The sequence below is a fragment of the Rana temporaria genome, chromosome 4 (assembly GCF_905171775.1).
Source record: "Rana temporaria chromosome 4, aRanTem1.1, whole genome shotgun sequence".
Taxonomy (NCBI): Eukaryota; Metazoa; Chordata; class Amphibia; order Anura; family Ranidae; genus Rana; species Rana temporaria.
In genome coordinates, this window is record NC_053492.1 from 95,771,292 (window position 1) to 95,794,822 (window position 23,531).

At 43.7% G+C, this 23,531-nt stretch overlaps 1 protein-coding gene across 3 annotated transcripts in view; it reads right to left on the reverse strand.

The window, feature by feature from the left end:
• Positions 1-406: 406 nt before the first annotated feature.
• COLEC11 (collectin subfamily member 11) overlaps positions 407-23,531 on the reverse strand; it is a 72,968-nt gene continuing 49,843 nt past the window's right edge. For 2 of the 3 annotated variants that reach the window (XM_040348654.1, XM_040348655.1), the window contains exons 3-7: positions 22,089-22,160; positions 10,563-10,634; positions 8,286-8,339; positions 6,031-6,126; positions 407-852 (exon numbers count right to left, since the gene is read on the reverse strand). In XM_040348654.1, coding sequence (XP_040204588.1) covers positions 443-852; positions 6,031-6,126; positions 8,286-8,339; positions 10,563-10,634; positions 22,089-22,160 — 704 coding nt within the window. In that variant the 3' untranslated portion in view covers positions 407-442. The remainder of the gene's footprint in view (positions 853-6,030; positions 6,127-8,285; positions 8,340-10,562; positions 10,635-22,088; positions 22,161-23,531) is intronic. The other variant, XM_040348656.1, reaches the window with a different exon arrangement.

Genomic DNA, 23,531 nt, shown 5'->3' on the forward strand with positions numbered 1-23,531 from the left:
ATCAATGCAACTAGAACATATTTTTTCTAAGTGTTCCACCATTATGTGATATTGCCTCAACTGAGATCTCAGTCTTTTAACATGTGTTGGCCCACCTGACAGATGATTAGACAAGTTACTGCAACAAAGGGGGCATAACCTTACCAGAAATAGGGTCTGGTGTATGGTACAGCTACCAAGAAGAAAAGATATACCATATAACCGCATTTCTGGGCTCATGAGATGGCTGGAATGTAGAACCAGATGCTTCTCCCTTAAAGCTGCCCATGAGGACAGCAGTAGCCATGTAGGCTGCAGGAAATGGTGTGCTATCTCACTGGCAAAAACATCAGACATAATATATCATTGCAAAACTGCATAGCCACACACTCACTTTAAAGTTTCACTGATAAATTGCTGAAGTATGTGCTTTCATATGTAATTTACTTGTATAGAAACACAATTATACATTTTCTTTGTCAAACTCACAAATAAAATACATAGTTATGAGACAAGAAACATCATTCCACCCTCCTGAAGAGACCATCTCAGCACAGTCCTCCTCATCGTAGGCGTTATTTGGCTCCCCTTGCCTCCATTTGTTGAAGGTCTGCAAAGGAGACCGGTCGGAATACACAAAGTGACCTTCCCTATCCAGGTCATTGATGCCAATAAAAATCCTGCTAAGGCCAGCTTGGTTAATGTAAGAAGCCATCAGACTGTTGGTTGCCTCATCCTTGGGCATGCTGAGTGTACCGCCTCTTCCTTGGCAGTAGGCTTGGGCCTCTATGTATTTCTTCTCCTCTTTTACCAGGAAGTAGATCTTAGTGTCTGTCTCGCGCACTCCAGCAACAACTGCGGGGGAGGGCAGTGCTGAAAATTGAGCACTTATATTTCTATAACAATCTTAATGTACATTAAAAAAATTAGGCAGAGATAAAACCACAAACATGCATGACACATTTCTATTTTCTTGTTTTTGGAAGATTACAGGTTTTATTAAATAAAAATAAAGAATTAGTAGGGGGTGCGGCTATGATACTCAGTTTGCAAATAGATGTAGCACCCTGGTGTTTAGGCAGGTTTGCTAGTAAATTTGGTTTCCCTGGTTAATTGTTAGTAGATCCACTGATTCCTCTCTAGTTCTGTACCTGCTGCACCTTCTCTCTTCTGTCGCTAGGTGGCGTTATGCTGGTGATATTAGTTAGCCAAGGGCTTAGCAAGGTCAGGTTATGAATGGATGGGGTGTCTCAGCCAATTGGCGGGGGTTACTTTAGCCCCTTGGCCTGCTGGGAGAGCCTATTTATTTGGGTGAAGTCAGGTGATCAGGGTTCTGTACCACCCTGATGGCTAACTGGGTGGACATGTTTTATGCTGCCCCAGGCTGCTAGATTGGAAGCCTGAGGCCTATCCCGGGACATCTGGCTGCTGGGCTATCTGAGGGACTATCCAAAAGCAGGAGAAGTAGCGTAGGGTTAGGACTGCAGGATTTGAGTCCAACCAAGAGTAACGGATCAGCCGGACGGGGAACCAGTTGTGATCGGAGGTAGAGGGGAAGCTGTCTTCACTAAGGGACCATCCACCTTGTTACTGGAGACCACTGTGAGTAAGCTGGAGCCAGTACCAGAGCAGTCTTTTCACCAGCCAGGGAAGGTGAAGAAGTGGGAAAACTTCAGCAAGTGCCAAGCCAGGGACCCAGCGGGACAGCAGAAATGACACTTGAGGAGCATCAGTGAGTGCCAAGCCAGGGACCTAGAGGGTCAGCAGGGGTGACATTTAAGGAGTATGTGTGAGTGCCAAGTCAAGAACCCAGCAGGGAAGCTGAGGTGACACTTGAGAAAGATACATGGAGTTATGGAAATGGAAGAGCTCAGGGGATCCAGTGGCGATTGGGTCTGAGAGTCTAGTGAGAGACTGGGAGATCAGTGCGTGAAGACCTATAGTAAGAGACTGTAGAGAGTTTCGAGTGCGAGGAGAACTATTTGTGTTACCAATAGTTAAATATAACTACCGTTAGTGACTGTTACAAGATTTTTTGCCAAAGGAGACAGCAGTCCTACCTATACAGAAGTGGTATCCGACTGGAGGCCTTCCACTGTATAGCTGTCTAGAAGTCTCTGAGTCTGCCAATTATCATTGCATCTACTTAAGGGTGTCCTGGCCCCAACCCGCTCTCCCACAGTTCTGTTAAGAGACAATAAATCTCTTTTGCATTCAAAAAGTGTCTGGCACCCATCACTCCATCTTGCATTACACCCATCATGCCTTGTAACCCACTCTACAAAGACGGATGTCAGCTATCCCTGACTCTTTGGCCTGAGGTCTTTGGAGGTTCTGGGACCTTCCTTTATAAATATTAAGAAAGCTCATCTGCACTCTTAGGAGCATCCGCTTTATAGCTGACATCAAGATCGCATGTACAAAAATCAATGTCTCCCTTCCTGGCCTGTGTTGATCGGTTGGCTCCCAGAAACAAGTGATGTGGGATTTTAATGCGATGTACGCTTCCTCATCACATCAGGCTATGTTGTTGCTGTGAAGCACACGCATGGGCCCGCCGGTGCTGCGTGATGTCACTCACAGCCATGAAGGGAAGACACGGTGAGTACGGTAACCCCTCTTGGCTAGACTAAAGCTGTTGCCACAACTACATGTTTCAGAGGCGGAGCCTCCTTCTTTAGGCCTGAAGACCTGAAGAACCTGACCTGAACTAGACCTGAAGAAGGAGGCTCCGCCTCCGAAACATGTAGTCCTGGCAACAGCTTTAGTCTAGCCAAGAGGAGTTACCGTACTCACTAGGTCTTCCCTTCACGGCCGCAAGTGACGTCACGCAGCGCCGGTGGGCGCGTGCTTCACAGCAACAACCCATCCCGATGTGATAAGGAAGCGTACATCCCATTAACATCCCACATCACTTGTTTTTGGGAGCCAACTGATCCACACAGGCCAGGAAAGGAGACATTGATTGCTGTACATGCGACCCTGATGTCCGCGTTTGTGAGTTTAACCCTTTGAATTGATCCTGTTTTTTTACATTAAACGATAATACACTAGGTCCGCTTTGCGCTCTCTTTCTTCTATATGTTACAGACCAAGTCCGCCACCCAGTGGATTCCCGAGAGAGCTGCAGCACCTAGAGCTAAGAGAACTTTTTTTTATATAGACTGTTATTATTTGAATGCTGTGTATGGGGACAGCGCTAGTTTGGTGTTTTGTATTTTTTGTTGGACAATACTATTGTTAGCCTAAAACAATTTTAAAAGATTTTAGATTTCCTTTAGAGACCATTCGCACTTGACTGTCTTGATGTGTTGCATTAAAAAGTGAGCATTAACACGCGTTGCTTTAACGCAGCCCATTTCTTTGAATGGCTGTCAACGCACCAAAGTTGACCAAAAATTTGATGTGCACCATTTTTTCCGATGCAGAGCAACACAATACACAGTAGTGCATTACCATGTATTGTGGTGTGCATCAAAGATGCATTAGGTTTGTGCTTTGAGGTGCTATTAAAACATGGCATGTAGTATGCAGTAGCATGTGTTCTGTTAACACATGAATTATAACTACACTGGAGAGGTGTGAATGAGCCCCTAAAGGATACGCTTTGTTTCCCCAAAACATCAGGAATGGGAAGTTAAAGGGAACCTGTAATAAGAGAAATATGGAGGCTGCCTTTTTTAACCTCCAAATTTTAGTTACCAGGCTGGAATACTGATGCAGTAGATTCAATATTCTAAGATCAACAGTTCCGATTTTGGTCTAACTTCAGTGGAAGCACCATTGTTCTGAGCCAGAAAATCATTGGGTAATTAACCTAGAGACATTCAGGCAGGAAGTAAATGCAGAAAAAGGTCTGCATTGGCAGTCTCAAATATCTCTAAGTACAGGTTTTACATCAGCCACAAGTACAACACACTTGCAGTACTGGCAGTCCGATTCAGGAAAATACTGTATAAGGGGCAAACATAAATCTGGCTGCAGATCCTAGAACTACTGACTGGAAGATCCAAAATACACAGATTAGTAATATTTACAGTAACAAATTTCAGTCAGTTCCTGCATCTTCTAAATCCATATTTTGGGGATAGGGAAAGTTTATAAGTGAAAGATCATGTTGCATGGACAGATATTTTTAAAAATTGTTTTTTTGTTTTTTTTTATTATTATTAAATTTACTTCAGGAATTTTTCTGTTCCCTATAAAATTAGTATTTTCTTATATAATGAGCAGTAAAAGATGAAATAAAAAAATAGAGAGAATTCAAAAAAAGTGAACTAAACTGGTTAAAGAGGAGCTCCAGGCAGAAAAATGAAAAGTCAGCAGCTACAAATACTGTACTTACTAATATTAGAACACTTGCAAGTCCAGGAATCCAGCAGTGTCTTCACCCAAGCTGATTTTTCAATCGGCTATCGGGTGCTGCCGCCGCCGCCATCTCCACTATAGGAAACTGGCAGTAAAACCTTGCGGCGTCACAGCTCGTTCCCTACAGCACGGGCAGGAAGCGCTCTGCGCACTCTCATTGGGCAAACTGCAGAGGAAAAGTTAGGGGGACCGAACTTCCGGCTGAGTTTGCAGAGTTCAAAACCAGGTATCTGCGCCCCCCCAAAAGGTGCAAAATGTGGCAGCAGAGGGGGGAGGAGGCAGACAAGCGGACTTCCCCTTTTGGGTGGAGCTCCGCTTTAAGCACTTGTTAATGAAAATAATATACAAAGTGTACTATAATGTATTTGTTTAAATGTGGAATAGCACAGGCTTGTGTAATGATGGTGCATTAGGTGCAACATAGTACCTGTAGCCACTGATAACATTTTGGCTGTGCAATGAAATGCTCAGTGGTTTGGCTGCTATGAGTAACTGCACTTAGACTTCATGAGCAAAGGTTTGCGGGCACCTATTTGCACTAGACTAGTTGGACATCCTATTGCAAAAAAATATGGTTATTTTTATAGAGTTGACCCCCCCCTCCCTTTGAAACCATAACAGCTTCCATCCTTCTAGAAATGTTTTTACAATATTTTGGAATGGGTCGGTGGGAATATGTGCCCATTATTGGAAAAGCATTTGTGAGGTGAGGAACTGATGTTGGACAAGACCTGGCTCACAATTGGCGTTCCATTTTATCCCAAAGGTGTTTAGTGGAGTTGAGGTCAGGACTGTTGATTGATTGATTGATTTTTGAGCTTAATTAGGTGCCAAATGCCCACTGTGAAGTGAGCGTCTAAGCGCCGCTGGTGAGATGTAACTTTGAATCAATCCGTGGTAAAGAAGAGAGAGAAAAGAGAAGAGAGGGCAGTGAAAGGAAAGGGTATCCAGCCCTTAGGGGAGCAAGAGGAAAGAGCTGTCAAGTGTATGAGAAAAAAATATAAAAGAAAAAAGGAACAGTGGGGATACTAGAGGAGGGGTAGAAGACATCATAGTTATTAGAGAGGCAAGTGGCCCCTTCAATGAGGGGGCGGACTGTGAGAGGGAAAAGAATATACATTTATCCATAGGCCTGGATGAACAGCTCCGTCTTTAGTTTTTTTCTGAAGAGGAGAAGGTTAGGTGTCATCTTAAGTTCCAAGGAGAGGGCATTCCACAGCATGGCACCCCTACTCTGGAGTCGTTTGCCTCCCATGGAAGAACGTTTAGATGGAATGACTGTGGCTAAATGTTGGGTCTTGGATCTTGTTTGAAGGCCACTTTAGTTTCTCCACACACAGTTTGTCATAACATGTTTTTTGGACTTGATATTGTGCACAGAAGTACAGTCATGTTGGAACCAAAACCTTCTGCAACCTGTTGTTACAAGGTTAGAAGCACGCAGTTGGCTAAACTGTCTTTTTGTGCTGTGGCATTAGCAGTATCTGTCACTAGATACACCTGAACTCAATAATTTGGAGGGGTGTGGAAATATTGTTTGCCAAATAGTGTAAGTGTAAAGGTGAGAATGAGATGTGGACACACGTTTTGTACCATATTACATAACGTGTTGATCTTTGTCTTGCTAAATAGGCCTATATAAGCAGCATGGATGCACAACTACAAGGGTAAATTAATACATACCATTTTTTACAAACTTCAGCTCTGTTGACAGCTGCGTGACCTGGATGTCCATCTCTCCAACAGCTTTCCTCAGCTGTCCGCACTCACAGGGTATCCCTTCAAAATGAAGTCGAGAGAGCAGGTATCACTATCCTTTCTTATTTCTTGGCTAATCCTCATAGGAATTGTCTTCAATACATTACATATACCAAGTGCTAGCCATCTGGGATGGGCTGCACACCCAAAATTTGCAGAGATTCTGGTTGAACATGTCCCAACAATGGGATGTGTTCCTAATCAATACCAATACCCCTGGATTCTGTGGCAGAAAGACTGAATTAGATTACTACTGTCATGAAAAATATTGTTTTTTTTTGGTTATACGTGTAATAACAGTATTCAGTATATGAATTTTGTTTTTGAAGGTTCACATAATTTCTCGTAATATTTTATTCATATTTATATTGGTTTCAATGTGTCTTGCAAAAGTGACAATGATGGGACTGAGACAAACCATAATACTAATATAAAAGTAACACTACTAGGGAAGCTTAGAACAATCACCTTTGAGTCTCATGGTTACAATTTTATAAAAAGAAGTTGAGAAAGCTCTAAATACTATTATTGCATGTATTGACCTCATAGGGTTAACAAAATGCAGTGAGGGAAATTTTCTCAAAACTGGCACATACAGAACCTGGAGCAACTGTGCATAGCAATCATCTTCTACCTTTGATTTTTGAAGCACATCTGAGCAAACTGAGGTAAGAAGCTGATTGGTTACTATGCACAGCTGCTGCAGATTCTGTTGCTGCAATTTCTCCTCTGTGTTTATTTTTTAGTTTTTTGTCTTTTGCAAAAACGGTCTTCTAGGCTTAAGGAACACAATAGATTTGGTAAAGGTATTAAGTGCAATGTGGCCAAATGTATATGGTGGTAACATTTGACCCTAAAGAAAATAAAGGTTTGGGGCCAGATCCACATACAATTGCACTTGCGCCGCGTATCAGAGATACGCTACGCTGCTGTACCTTACCTGGCGGAATTTCGAATCCACAACGATTTTGCGCCGTAAGTTACAGTGGCGTAGTGTATTTCTGGCGGCGGAATTCAAATCGGCGATCAGGGGGCGGGTTTCATTTAAATGAAGCGCGTCCCCGCGCCGAATGAACTGCGCATGCGTCGTCCAGAAATTTCCCGCCGTGTTTTGCGCGAAAAGACGTCGCAACGAAATGACGTCCCTATTCAAGGACGACTTACGCACAAAAAAAAAACAAATTTCGACGTGGGAACGACGGCCATACTTAACATGGCAAGTCTATCTATACGCCGCAAAATACCAGCTTTAACTATACACCGGAAAAAGCCGACTACAGACGACGTTAGAAAATGCGACGGCCGCGCGTACGTTTGTGGATCATCGTAAATCGCTAATTTGCATACCCGACGCGGAAAACGATGCAAACTCCACCCAGCGGGCGCCGAAGTATTGCACCTACGATCCGAAGGCGTACGAAGCCGTACGCCTGTCGGATCGAACCCAGAAGCCGTCGTATCTTGGTTTGAGGATTCAAACTAAAGATACGACGCTGGAAATTTGAAAGTACGCCGGCGCATCAGTAGATATGCCGGCGTACTTGCTCTGTGAATCTGGCCCTTGGTCTCTGGAATTTATTAATTTAGGATGGTATTAAAGCTGAAAAGTTGTGCTTTTTAAATAACAATTTGCTGTTATGTCTCTTCTACAAGCCAGCTCCCTTTCTACTAAATATACTTTGAGTCAGACATGAATGGCTCAGTCTATCTTCTCTGCGTGCCATGTTACTGGGATGAAATTTCTTTGCGCAAGCATGGGAGTAATGACATCACAGGGCAGGCAATCAAGATGGCCAAAGATGCTAAACCTGCAAGACTGGGCGAAGATAAAAGATTTAAACAAGCTAGCCACCTTTTCTAAAATGTAAGATGCAGGCAATAGAATGCAACTGCCGATGCCTTTATTATTAATATTCTGTAATCCAACAGAAAGATTGCAGTGAACATGAACTGGCAAGATGGAAAAGATCCTGAGAAGGCCATATACCAGAGATTTTGGGGACAGACGAGTATAAGACTGGAAGACCTGCCTTCACTTTAGGGCCTAGCAGATTTTTAATGCACAAAATCCTGACACTTTGAGGAAAAACTATCACACGGGAAATAACAGTAGATTAAATTAGGTCAGTGAATATTTTTAATACCATTAATGGCATTAATTGTGAAAATCTTAGGTATACCTGGATCTCCATTTGGACCTGGTGGACCCATGTCACCAACATCTCCCTTCTCACCTGAAAAGTAAAAAGAATTGCAATGCTCTATCATTCGTTTTTTGTTTTTTTTTTGGGCAAAAACTGCTTATTCAAGAAGCTTTTAAAATTACTAATATACAAAGGTGCATGTGATTACAATACTATAACAAGAAGCGATATTTGTAAAGGATATCTAGGATTGAAATAATACTATGTATATACAATTACCCTGTAGCAAGCAGGATGCTTGAAGTCCATTATGAAAACCAATTGTTGGAAACATATCACTTAAAAAGGATACCTTAAAAGTGTAATGCCTTGTACACACGAGCTGAATTTCCGACGGAAAAAGTCAGACGGCAGCTTTTCATCAGAAATTTTGTCTGCGTGTATGCCCTGTCTGACTTTTTCCATCGGAAATTCCGACGGAATTAGTTAGAGATTATGTTCTCAATTTTTTCGTTGGAAGAAAATTTGATCGGAAATTCCGATCGTCTGTATGCTTTTCCGACGGAACAAACACCATGCATGCTCGTAAACAATTCAACGCATGCTCAGAAGCATATAACTTCACTTTCTCAGCTTGTCTCAGTGTTTTACGTCACTGCATTCTTGACCGTCGGATTTTAGTGTGACCGTGTGTATGCAAGACAGCTTGAGCAGAATTCCGTCGGAACTCCATCGGAAAAACCTTCGGAGTTTATTCCAACGGGAAAAATGGTCGTGTGTACAAGGCATTACAGGGGGATTTGTAGGAGGAAGGATATGGGTGACTAGAAAGGGGAGAAAGAATCCAAAAAAACACTCAAAGAAACCTCAAGAGGAGTCAACCAATTATTTTGCCACTAAGGCTCGGAGAGTGGAAAAATCACTAAAAACCGCCAGCATGTCCACGTTGTGCGTATCTTTTCAAGATTAGGGCCATTATCCGCGACCAAAGTTTCCATTGCTATGATCCTGTTTAAAATATGGGCCCATTCCAAGAGGTCAGGAGGTAGATTTACAGTGTCGGGATATAGCCAACTGAGCCACTAGTAAATCATGCTGTAAGATGCCCTTTTTTAATTTTGGAGCTGGGCCAAAGGATCATATACAATAGGGCAATGGTAGGGTTGTAGGAAAGGAATATATTTTGCCAGAATGGTAAGGGCAAGCGGCAGTCTCACCAAATGTGAAGGTAGACACTTTCAGTTTCCTGGCATCTCCAGCAAATGTTGGAGGTGGTAGGGTATATACGCTTTAGGTCAACTGGGGTCCGGTGCCATATGGACATAGTAGAATGTTTTCCTGGAAATATGAAGACATGGACAGTTTATGAGTAAAAATTAAACATTTCCTCTAATCCTCTTCAGAAAAGGAGATACCAGGAAATGTTTATTGAAACAGGAGATCCCCTCCAGAAGGGCCCCCTCTCAAAATTCTATATAACTGGGATACAGTGTGGTCAAGCAGTATGTTATGGGAGAGAAAGCCTCCCAGTTGGGTGAGATTGAGCACTGGGTGGGTTTCTTTCCTAAATGTATGGAGAAAGGCAGTAAGTTGTAATTGAGTAATCCACAATTGGATGAAGGGAAATTAAGTTGAGCCTGTGAAATGGTGCAGTCAAGTGTCATAGTTAATGTGGCAGCCCACATGGAAGGATGAATCTATCGCATAAAGAGAGAAGATGTTGGGTCAGGTAAGGAGGAGTAGTCAGGGGCGGTCTTTGAGATGGAGGGAAGGGCCCACAGTTCAAAAGTGTATATAGCCTTTATCATTGTTTTTTAAGGGGCTTTTTTGTTTGATTAACATAGCTGCTCAGAAAAAATATATAAAATTATTATTATTTTTTATACATGATTTATATAGACCCAACATTTTGTATAGTGCTTTACAACATCAATAGAGTTTCTTACAAATGGCATCTTGACTAATATTGAATTCTTGAATACTTGCCCACCAGGTCATCTACACAGATGGGCACAGAGAGACAGTGCACAAAAAGGCATGACTGATGGAAAAAAGATCAGCAGCAGGGAGCCTTAAGCCTCGTACACACGATCAGTCTATCCGATGAGAACGGTCCATCAGACCGTTGTGCTCTGGTTAACCGATCGTGTGTACGAGGCCTTACAGGCAATACTATTGATTAGACCTTTGTTCTCTGATTGTTTTGTTCCAGTTATCTTTAATGTGTATCTAAAGCCAAGAATAAAAATGTACTGTATTTCAGTTTACCATACCAACAGGCATATAGTGTAACCTGGTCTCAGAATTAAATACCTTTAGAACCAATGGGGCCGATTTTACCATGGCGACCCATGCTTCCTTTTATTCCCTTTTCACCCATCATTCCTGCAAAACAAAACATAAATATCAGATTCCTGCAAGTGGTCTTGTAGTCTTGTAAAGTAACATTGGCTTTGCATATTACTATGATTAAGGCTGGCCATAGACCATCCAAACATCAAAAGCAATGTTCTTAATTTAGAGCACTGTAGGCAATTATCATGCTATTTCTGAAATGTAGGAAGGTCATAATGAGTGCCTGAGGCACCCTAGGGAGCCCACAGGGAACAGGTACGGTCCTCATCAATTCTCTATGTAGAAGAGTAAAGGATCCAAAGTATCACATATGTGCTGCTGTCACAACTGGGCCAATGCATTTTGAGGATTAGGCATCCACATCATTAGGAATAATAATAAACATATTTTATCTTAATTAAATGTCAGCAAAATATGAAAAATATACACTCAAAGTATTTACAGACTATATTTATTATATATTTTTATAACTGTGGGCTTTCAACATTTCAGCGACAGTTTGGGGAACATTCCTTTTCAGCATGACTGTGCCCCTGTGCAGCAAGCCAGCTCCATAAGATATGGTTTAATGAGTTTGGATGGGGAGGAAGTCATGTAGCCTGCACACAGCCCAACCCCAACCCTACTGAACGCCTTATGCCTCGTACACATGACCGGTTTTCCCGGCAGGAAAACTACCATGAGAGCTTTTGTCTGGGAATCCTGGCCGTGTGTATGCTCCATCGCAGTTTTCCCGACAGGAAAACTAAGGGAAAAAAGAGAGAACATGCTTTCTTTTTCAGACTTTTTCCTGTCGGGAAAACCGGTCATGTGTATGCTTTTCCGAAGGGAAAACAAACGTGCATGCTCAGAATCAAGTATGAGACGGGAGTGCTCGTTCTGGTAAAAGTAGCGTTCGTAATGGAGATAGCACATTCGTCACGCTGTAACAGACTGAAAAGCACGAAGACTGAAAGCGCGAATCGTCTCTCACCAAACTTTTACTTACACAAGGATCAGCAAAAGCAGCCCAAAGGTGGCGCCGTTTGAATGGAACTTCCCCTTTATAGTCCCGTTGTACGTGGTGTACGTCACCGCGCTTTGGACGGGCGGTATTTGGCCTGAACGTTTGTATGCAAAGCAGGCTTGAGAGGAAACGTCGTTTTTTTTCCTGCCGAGAAAAACGGTTGTGCGTACAGGGCATTTGGGATGAAATGGAATGCTGAATGCAAGCCAGGTCATCCAACACCAGTTCCTGATCTCACAAATTTTCTTTTAGTTGAATAAGCACAAATTTCCACAGACACACTGCAAAAGCTTGTGGGAAGCCTGCTCTTGGTCTATAAACTGTTGGCTGTACAATGTAAAAACAAAGCACACTGAATTTTCAAGATCACATCATTCATTACAATTTAAAAAAAACATTACACTTATATTCCATAAGCTTGAAATCAGGCTTGAAAAAACAGTCTACCAGTGGGCCAAAAACTCTTTAGTGTAAGTCCTCAACACCCACAAATATTGCAAGTGGAGGGGGAAAGTGTAGGAAGATCCTGCCTGTGCTTTTTGTGTGAAGATGACACAAACTCAGCAGACATGCAAGCTTATGACAAGGGGTGAAGCTTCTGCTGAATTTGAATCCACTTCACATTGACAGTGTGGGCAGGATATTCCTATAAGCTGCATGTTTTTATTTGCTGGCCCTGCAATAATCACCATGCTCTGCTTTTATGTTCGATTTATTAGTTTTACAGTAGATTTATTTTGGGATACTTGACACAGTGCTTGCAAGGACTTGTAAAATCGCGATTCTGATGGGCCGTACAGACGACCAAACATGTCTGCTGAAACTGGTTCGCGGACCAGTTTCAGCAGACATGTTCGGTCGTGTGTAGGCCCGAGCGTGCAGGATTCCAGCAAACATTTGCCCGCCGGGCCTTTTCCCAGCGGGCAAATATTTCTGGACTTGTTTTAAAACAGTCCGCTGGAATCCTGCCCGCTCGGACATGTTCGGTCGTCTGTACAGACCTACCGTACATGTCCGAGCGCCCGCCATCCCTCGCATGCGTTGAATGACTTAGACGCATGCGTGGAAGCATTTAACTGGCAGGCCCGCCCACGTCGCCGCGTCATCATCGCGGCGACGGCGCGGACACGCCCCGCGTATTGTTTACGAGCGGATTTCTGTACGATGGTTAGTACAGCCATCGTACAGAAATCCCCGGGCAGACATGTACGGTGAAAACGGTCCGGCGGACCGGTTTCATCGTACATGTTTGCCCGTGTGTACGCGGCCTTAGTGCTTCAGAGAGCAATCCCTGGCACATTCATAGAAAAACTCTCACTTGAGTTTTTTTCCCCCACTGCATGAAGGGCCTTACTAAATTGCAGACTAGATAGAAATTTCATTCCCTTCCCTACATATCCAAATATCTTCTCATAATGAGAAATACTCAGCTTCACAAGGTAAACACCATACTGCTTACTCCTTATGGAGGAACCGGGTGGCATCTCCACAACAGGTCATCTATTTATCATAGACATTCTAAACCCTCCACCCATTCCAGCATTGTGTACTCTATATAACATACCCCCAGGCTACTTTTTGTATTATTCCCAACAAACACACAATTGAGAAACACTCCCCCTCCAATCTGCACAAAACTCACATCCCCAAATCCATAAGGCACAACAGCACCTACTCCATTGCTTCTCTATACCCATACCTCAATGCAAAATTGCTAATAACGTTCGGAAAAACAAAAAGCTTGTGAAAAAATATGTATATAGTTTAATGTCCATAGTGTTGGCATAGATGCACTTTAAATCTATGCAATCAATTGTCACCTAAGGTCTATGGGCCACCAAAGAGAAAAACAGTAAGGTACAACCACTGTGCTGCACTTATGATGATATGTGCAGCGCCTAAAATAACAGATAATAACATCAAAGGTTCATAATTATCCAAAATGGTCCATATTATTTGGATAGTTAAAGGGTTACTAAAGGAATTCTTTTTTTTTTAGCTAAATAGCTTCCTTTACCTTACTGCAGTCCTGGTTTCATGTCCTCATTGTTCGTTTTTGCTTTGATGTTGCTGTAATTCCTCTCTGTTCTGGACACTTCCTGGTTGTTTGTTTCCTGATCACCACAGTACTGGGAGATTTCTCTCTGTGGTGACTAATCAAGGAGGTGTGATTACTGTGGGCCAGATTCTCAAAAGAGTTACGACGGTGTATCTCAGGAAACACCGTTGTATCTCATGTTTTTGGACCCGGGTATCTATGCGAGTGATTCCTAGAATCATTTTCGCATAGATACGGCCAAGATCCGACAGGTGTAAGTCACTTACACCGTCGGATCTTAGATGTAATTCGACGCTGGCCGCTAGGTGGTGTTTACGTTCAGTTCTCATTTGACTATGCAAATGAGCCTGATCCGCCGATTCCCGAACAAATTTGCGCCGCGTAGTCGTCATTTACATGGGCGTCCGCTCCATAGGGCAAGGGGGGGCGTTTGACCCCCCCTGGGATCGTAAAAGAGTGTCACTGCCATGATCATTCATGTCTGCAGTCTGTCAGTGTGTTACAATACATTCACTCCGCTCCCGCTGAGCTGGCTGTGAACGGCAGCTCAGGTGGCCGGCATGGCCGGATTCAGTACTGCAGCGATGAGCTCTGTTCAGGGCTGTAAGTCTGTGTGTCTGAGTTCAGCCCAGCCCCTCCCTCCTCCACACAAAGCTCTATCAGAGGCTGGGTGCATGGATCTGCTCTCTCTTTCCCCGCTCACACTTCTGTCAGAACGTGTGTTGTCTGTGAAGAGGATATGTGGGCGGGAAAGTTAAAACAGAGCAGTCTGCTCAGTCGCCATCCACAGCCTTAGAAAAAAAAAGTGAGCCTCCTGGGACTGTCCATTGCCACCAAGTAAGTGACAAGTGAGCTTCTCCTCCCTCACTTCCTGCCCCCCCCCCTCTGCACAGTACTAGGCTAGCAGCCTGTTATTACTAGCACTGCAGCCTGTGACAGTTTCTTGCCCTCCTATGTTTTTTGATGTGGGTTCACGCACATGTATGCTGCAGTTTGGTCGCAATGCTGGTGTACTGGCACTGTCTTGCTGCATGTTACCCCCAGTCCCCAGATACAGCGCCCAGAGGCGATTCAGTTCGCATATGTTGCGCTTTACAAGTCTCTCTCTCTCTCTCCCATAGACGTCTATTAGGTTGTACATTTTTGCTGCATGTTCTGAAAGTGCACATAAAGTCCTGCATGCTGCATCTTTGTTGCAATTCCAAAAAATGCAGCAATGTGTAATGTAAAGGGGTCCAGAGGTGCAGGGTGCTGTGTAATGTAAAGGGGTCCAGTGATGCAGGGTGCTGTGTAATGTAAAGGGGTCCAGTGATGCAGGGTGCTGTGTAATGTAAAGGGGTCCAGAGCTGTGGGGTGTTGTGTAATGTAAAGGGGTCCAGAGGTGCAGTTGTGGAGAGGGGGTACACAGTAGTGACAAAGAGATATTGAAGATGCAGGGGTCACAGTGGGGCGTTTTTAAATTTTAACGTGGGGGGGCACTTTTAACCCCCGCTAGCGGTTAAAAAATGCGACTGTGTGTCGCCGCTGCCGAAGCGCCCCCCCCCCCCCCCCTGAAAAAATGTTAGCGGACGCCCATGGTCATTTACGTTGTTTCCGTAAGCGTAAGGTTACCACTGCTATATGAGGGGTAACCTTACGCCAGTCCGCCGTATGCCATGTTAAGTATGGCGTCGGCTCAGCGTCGTCTTTTTCCGTCAGTTACGTCGTTTTACAAAGTCGTCCGCGAATACGACTTTACGTCAATGACGCTCACGTCGGCGTCATTGACGTTTTCCGTCGTGAGCTGGAGCATGCGCACTGGGCTCTTTTTCCGCCCGGCGCATGCGCAGTTCGATCGGCGCAGGGGCACGCTTAATTTGAATACAAGCCGCCCCCTTTGAATTACGCGGCCATACGCCGGGCCATTTACACTACGCCGCCGCAAATTACGGAGCAAGTGCTTGGAGAATACGGCACTTGCTCCAGTAAGTTACGGTGGCGTGGTGTAAATGGCTTACACTACGCCAACGTCGATTCTTTGAGAATCTGGCCCTGTGTGTCTGAGGCCCCGTACACACGACAGAGGAACTCGACGTGCTTGGCACGTCGAGTTCCTCGTCTCGTTTTGGGATGAAGCCGCCGAGGAGCTCGGCGGGCCGCCTTCTCCTATAGAACAACGCGGCCAACGAGAAAATAGAGAACATGTTCTCTATTTTCTCGTCGAGCTCCTCGGCGGCTCCATCGAGCCAAAACTGTACAGACGACAGAGATTCTCGGCAGAATCCGGGTTTTGACCGAGTTTCTCGGCGAATTCTGCCGAGAATCTCTGTCGTGTGTACGAGGCCTAAAACTTCTCAGCACCGATCCAGTTACATTTTGCAAAACCTTCACTGCCCTCTATTGGCTCTCTGGCTCTGTACATCAGAGAACCAGGAAACAACAGCAAAAACTAAACTAAACTGTAGGTACATTAGATGATTGTTTTTTATCTATTTTTAATAATTTTTAAAAGGAATCAGTCAACTATTATGGGGCAGATCCACGTACCTGCGCGTAATCTTCCGCCGGGCGCAGCGTATCTAAGATACACTACGCCGCAACTTATTTTTTTTATTTCGAATCCACAAAAAATTTGAGCCGTAAGTTACGGCGGCGTAGTGTATCTATGGCGGCGTAAGGGCGTGGAATTTAAATGGATGTAATGGTGGCGTGTTTTATGTTAATATGTCGTGACCCAACGTTTTTTTTTTAACTGCGCATGCGCTGTCCGTGGGTGTATCCCAGTGCGCATGCTCAAAATTAACCCAGGAAAAAAGCCCATGCTCATGACGGTGATGTCATTCTACGCAAATCCCTATTCTCGAACGACTTACGAAAACAACGTAAAAAAATTCAAAATTGTACGCAGGAACGCCGGCCATACTTAACATTGACTACGCCTCATAACAGCAGCTTTAACTATATGCCGGAAAAAGCCAAACGCAAACGACGTAAAAAAATGCGCCGGCCGGACGTACGTTCGTGGTTTGCCGTAACTAGCTAATTTACATACTCAACGCAGAATTAGACGGAAACGCCACCTAGCGGCCGCCGAAAAATTGCATCTAAGATCCGCCTGTCGGATCGATCCCAGATCCCGTCGTATCTTGTTTTGTAGATACAAAACAAAGATACGACGCAGGAAATTTAAAATTACGCCGGCGTATCCGCCGGCGTAATTCTTTTGTGGATCTGCCCCTATGTCTCTATACCCTGTAAACAGTCATTTCAGCAAAAACATTTTTTTCCTTTAGTGCAGGGGTCTCAAACTCAAATTACCTGAGGGCCACAAGACAAGTTTTCATATGCCATGGGGGGCCGCATGCAAACTTTCAAACTTCAAAAACAACAGTATTGGAACACATTATTAAATTATTAGTGTCAGCGAGCGCATTATTACCACCAGCACTGGTGTAAGTAGGGGTTTGACAAATTTGCTTGGAATCTAGGAGCCAGCTAAAAAAGTTAGGAGCCAGAAAACGCACCCCGTCCCGACGAGCTTGCGCGCAGAAGCGAACACATACGTGAGCAGCGCCCGTATATGTAAACGGTGTTCAAACCACACATGTGAGGTATCGCCGCGATTGGTAGAGTGAGAGCAATAATTCTAGCTCCTCTGTAACTTAAAATATGCAACCTGTAGATTTTTTTAAACGTCGCCTATGAAGATTTTAAAGGGTAAAAAAGTTTGTCGGCATTCCACAAGCGGACACAATTTTGAAGCGTGACATGTTGGGTATGAATTTACTCGGCGTAACATTATCTTTCATAATATTAAAAAAAATGGGGATAACTTTACTGTTGTCTTATTTTTTAATTAAAAAAAGTGTAATTTTTTCCCAAAAAAGTGCGCTTGTAAGACCGCTGTGCAAATACGGCGTAACAGAAAGTATTGCAACGATCACTATTTTATTCTCTAGGGTGTTAGGATAAAAAATATATATAATGTTTGGGGGTTCTAATTAGAGGGAAGAATATGGCAGTGAAAATAGTGTAAAATGACATTAGAATTTCTGTTTAACTTGTAATGCTTAACTTGTAATACCAACGGCCACCACCAGATGGCGCCAGCTTACATCTGGTGGTAATAACTTGTAATACCAACGGCTAACCACCAGATGGCACCAGCTCAACAAAAAAAAAAAAAAAAAAAAAAAAAAAAATTTTTTTTTTTTTTTGCTCCCCTCACTTCCACCCTGCCTGAGGGCCATTTATAACTGGTCCGCGGGCCGCAAATGGCCCGCGGGCCGGTACTTTGAGACCACTGCTTTAGTGACCCTTTAAGATTGAGGAATCCTGGCACCAGTTTTCAGTGTGATTGATAAATAAACACAACACCACAGTGATGGGGCTAATTTGCTTGTCCTCAAATTATAGAGCGGTCTAAAAACACCTTGGGGCAGATTCATCAATAGATACGACGGCGGATCTCCTGATCCGCCGTCGGATCTCTGAGATCCCACCGTCGGAGCTATGCGACTGATTCATAAGAATCAGTTCCGCATAGATCTCCCTTGGATCCGACTGGTGTAAGTGACTTACACCAGTCGAATCTTAGGCTGTAATCTCCCGCCGGCCACTAGGTGTCGTCGCGATTTTTTACCCGTTGCATATGCAAATGAGGAAAACCGCCGATTCACGTCCGTACGCCCGCCCGTCGCTCGTTTTCTACGTCGTTTGCGTTCGGGTTTTTCCGGCGGATAGCTACCCCTGCTTCTATGAGGGGTAGCTAATGTTAAGTATGGCCGACGTTCCCGCGCCGATTTTTAAATTTTCTACGTCGTTTGCGTACCGCGATCGGGAATACCGATGGCCGCAAACGACGTACCCGCCGCAAACAATGACGTCGTAGCGACGTCATTTGGAGCATGCGCACTGGGCTTTTTCGCCCCGGCGCATGCGCAGTTAAATCGGCGCGGGAACGCGCCTGATTTAAATTGTACACTCCCCCTAGCCGCGGAATTTGCATTCCGCCGGGGGGAGTTAGGATCCGACGGTGCAGTTTGCGAGGTAAGTGCTTTATGAATCATGCACTAGCCTCGCAAAATTGCGCCGGCGGATCGTAAATCAGATAGATCCGCTAATCTATCTGAATCCGGCCCCTTATAGCTGTTATAGCTATTAGGCTTGGTTCATAGCTATGCATTTTTTTGTGCGTTTTGCAGTTTGCAGTTTCAACAGTCCATTGAACATGGTTTCCTATGGTACACGTTCACATCTATGCGTTTTTCAGTCGCTTCATTTTTGGAAAGGGTCAGGGACTTTGTTTCCTACAGCAGATTGCATTTTGCGTGTAATGGACGCAAGTGTTGCGTTTCTAATGTATTTTTAAAATGCCTTTTTCATTTATTTATTTTCTCTATAACAGACTGTGTATATCTGGTTGTTAAGAAACGGGTCGCCGCGTCCTTAACAGCCAATGAGTCATCAGCTGTCAACGGGCTTCCCCACTGACAGCTGAATGTAAAAACGAGAATTGCCGGCAATAAATCAGCAAAATAAACGCGGGGGTCCCCCAAAAAATCCATACCAGGCCCTCCAGGTCTGGTATAGATTTTGAGGGGAACCCCATGGCAAAAAAAAAATCCATACCAAACCCTTATCTGAGCATACAGCCTAGCAGGTCAGGAAAGGGAGGGGACGAGTGAGCACCCCCCCCCCCAATTATACCAGGCCACGTGCCCTCACCATCGGGGGGTGCTTTGGGGCAGGGGGGGGGGCTCTGCTCTCCCTCAAAGCACCTTGTCCCCATGTTGATGGGGACTAGGGCCTCTTCCCCACAACCCTGGCCGGTGGTCTGCGGGCGGAAGGATTATTCGGAACCTGGAAGCCCCTAGATCTTGCCCCCCCCCCATGTGACCAAAACACCCTACTCATTCACCAAAAAAATTAAAAAAATTGAGTAAAGACACTTCACAAGTTTTTGACAAGTCCTTTATTAAAAAAATAAAAAAAAACAATGTCCCGCAGTGTAGATCCATCGTCAAACACAATGCCCGTCAGACACAAAACAACAGCAAAACGCATGAAAAACATGTGTACAAAAACACAAAACGCACTGCAAAATGCACTGTAGAAACTGCAAACTGCAAAATGCATAGATGCAAACTGAGCCCTGTGCTGGAAATTCCCAACTAAGATGTGGACCAAATGTCCTCTGCAATCCAGCAGTAGCCTCACAATCATGGGAAATAATAAGGAAATTAGCCATGCCTTTGGATAATCACCATGAATTACACATCTCCTAACAAAACATGCACATCCTCGGATAGCTTCATCAAATCATTCAGTTTAGCACCTCATGAAAGTATGAACGAAAAAGCTACCATAGTGCAGTAAGTTTATTTAAAAACAAAAAGCACTTTAATGTACAAGTAACACACTCACATGTAATTAGAACAAATGCGCATTTATCAAACAATCAAAAGGGCCGCGGCGTCCAGCGTCTTGACGTCACATGCCACACTGTGCACCATTACTAACCTTGAAGTAGTGCTACATATGTAGTGAGCAAATATATCTTTCCTAGGTACATATAGAATAGCAATCATTGCAAGGAACATGATTTAAAAAAAAAAATGTTCACATATTGATTGGATTGTTCACATGAAGCAGATTATTTTTATATGAATATAAAAAAAAGTCTGTGCAATGCAAAGGTTTCCAAATTAGAATCCTGTGTGTGGGTTGCAGCGCCCTCTAGTGGTGACAAGAATAACACATTAATAAAAAAAACTGTAATAACTAACAGATGGTATGCATCTATCCTGGGGAGTCATTTTTGTGTATTTATCTTGTTTTCTATGGCCTGGAATAAATATAACCTTCCCAAATCTTACTTCCACCAGCATCCCCAGCATAGGACGGAATGGCAGACCATAAAGAAATAATGCTTAAGCAGATGCAGTAGTGCCTTCTCTTGTTAATTTGATGTATGAAATGTCACGTTTTATAGATGTCAGAAAAACAGCACACGACGGGGAAGCGGGTTCTTCAATAAAACCTCTCCACTAGACTTTATGTTACTATTATCAAAGCCCATGCACTAAAAGGTAAAGCAATAAAGTCAGTTCTATTTTATTCCTCGGAATCCGTTGCTCTGACCGGCCCCTTGCTGGGGTTTATGGCCAATCGTGAATTTTCCTCTGACTTGTTAACATACATTAAGAGAGCTTGAGTATTAAAAATTGCACTTTGTAAGAAAGAAATCTTTCACCCGACTGCTTACAAACATTAATACCGTTAAAACAGGTCTGTCATTTGCACAGAACATAACTGGCTGTAATTGATTCATGTTATAAAAAAAAAAAAATGGCGATACCTGGCGATTTACAAAGCTACACCATCACATCCAGATTACCAATTTGGGCCTATTTTTTTATAATTTTTTCAAATATTCTCCTGCTATAACCTATCTTCTTTTTTTACGTTTCATCACATTTTCTATTTTACATACAATAAACCAGTAAAATGCATTCAAAATTCAAAGACACGTTCATCCAAGCGCATAGAGTCACCAAAAACAAAGTATGCAAAACATCAATGGTTGGGCAAGAAAACAACCACAAGGGGCAAACCCTTCTTTTTTTTACCTTAGTTCAAATATGCAGATGGCATAGTCACACATATGGGGCTAGATTTAGGTAGAGCCGCGCATTTTTACGGTGGCGCAGCGTATCGTATTTATGCTACGCCGCCGTAAGTTACAGAGGCAAGTGCTGTATTCACAAAGCACTTGCCTCCTAAGTTACGGCGGCGTAGCGTAAATGGGGCCGACGTAAGAGCGCCTAATTCAAATGAGGATGAGGGGGTGGGTTTTATGTTAATTATTGGTGACCCGACGTGATTGACGTTCCAGTGTGCATTGCTCCAAAGTACGCCGAAAGGACGTCATTGGCCATACTTAACATTGCGTACTCCTCCTAATAGCAGGAGTAACCTTGCGCCGAAAAAGCCTAACGTAAAAAAATGCGCCATGCAATTTTCCGAACCAAAAAACACACTGCCTTTTCAGATGTGTGGGGGTGCCATTAAGAATGAACGATAGGCCCCACATTTGCAAAAGAGTAGTTTCTTTTGGCTGTGGGTGGTTTCAGGTGCCGGAATAAATTGCAATTTTCAAGCTATTCCACACCTGTGACCACCCACAACGGTGTGAACCTAGCCTTACCGGTTATGGTTATATTTTGTCATTTTACAGCCCCGATGAGAGAGGTGTGTCTTAGTCCCCAAAATGTGTTGGCTAATTTCCACCCTCCAGGCAGATGTCATATATAGAGCTGTCTGTAGCATATGCTGCTGACTACAACATCTTCATGTTTTTGTGAAAGATTTATTTTATGCTTTACAAATGTCCAAAACCATAATGTCCTGTATTTAGAAGAGAAGATGGGCTACTTACCTTTCTCTCCTGGTGGACCGACTCTGCCTGGTCTTCCTGGTGCACCCTTCACTCCCTTTTCTCCTATTTCACCTGTAAAAGCAAATGTAAATGTAGTATTTTTATGCACTTGTAAGATGTACAGTGCCTTGAAAAAGTTTTCATACCCCTTGACATTTTCCACATTTTGTGTTACAACCAAAAACGTAAATGTATTTTATGTGATAGACCAACACAAAGTGGCACATAATTGGAAGGAAAATGATAAATGATTTTCAACATTGTTTACAAATAAATATGTGAAAAGTGTGGGGTGTATTTGTATTCAGCCCCCCTGAGTCAATACTTTGTAGAACCACCTTTCACTGCAATTACAGCTGCAAGTCTTTTTAGGTCTTTTTAGCTTTGCACATCTTTGCAGTGACATTTTTGCGCAATCTTCTTTACAAAATAGCTCTGCCAGATTGGATGGAGAGCATCTGTGAAGCCAGATGTACGTTTTGTAATGCTACGTCATCACGCTTCCTGATGACGAAACATTACGAAACATACGTCGAGACGCTTCCGGTCACATCATGTCCAGGTCCGAGCTTCCAGTTTGTCTCTCAGTGGCAGTGGAAAGCACGCCTATCTCACAGTGTGAGCAGAGCAGTGTGCGGTTCCCATTCGTGCAAGTCATCCCCAGTGCCGGGACAAGCCACTGCAAATGGAAGCAGGCATTTGTATGTTTCTATTAGTTTTAAAATAAAGCAGTATTACGCTATTGGTTCCCCTCTTGTCTTTCATTCCCTATGGGCAACCTTGGTGGAGAGGTGATTACAGCTCAGAAGCTCCCTGATTCATCCCCAGTCTACTTGTTCCTGAATCCAATCTAAGCATTCACAGACTAACTTTTTAACTAAAGAGGTCATGGACATCTGGTGAGCAGGTTTTTCATTTGAGCACATTTTGTGTGATGCCCCGTACACACGTACGGGTTTCCAGGCGGACTTTTTACCACGGTAAATCCGAGGGGAAAGCCGAGAATCGGCTCGGCAGCTTTTTCCCCCTACACACGGCCGGTTTTCCTGGGAGGAAAGCTGCCATGAGAGCTTTGGCCAGGAAACCCGGCCGTGTGTATGCTCCACCACAGTGTTTCCTATAGCAAAACTGCCGTGAAAAAGACCGCCGGGAATCGCGGCAGGAGAAAAGAGAACATGTTTTCATTTTTCCCGCCGGGATTTCCGGCAGTTTTCCCCATGGAGCATACACAAGGCCAGTTTTCCCAGCCAAAAGCTGTCATGTCAGTTTTCCCAACGGGAAAACTGGTCGTGTGTACGAGGCATCATTTGGATTTCTTGTCGAGTAGTTAAAGACTTTTTTGCACATTTTTTTCACTGAAGATTTATGGACTTTTATTAGATACTTTGTATATATTTTCACTCTTCAAATTTGTTATCTCACTATATTCCACTTCTTATGGTC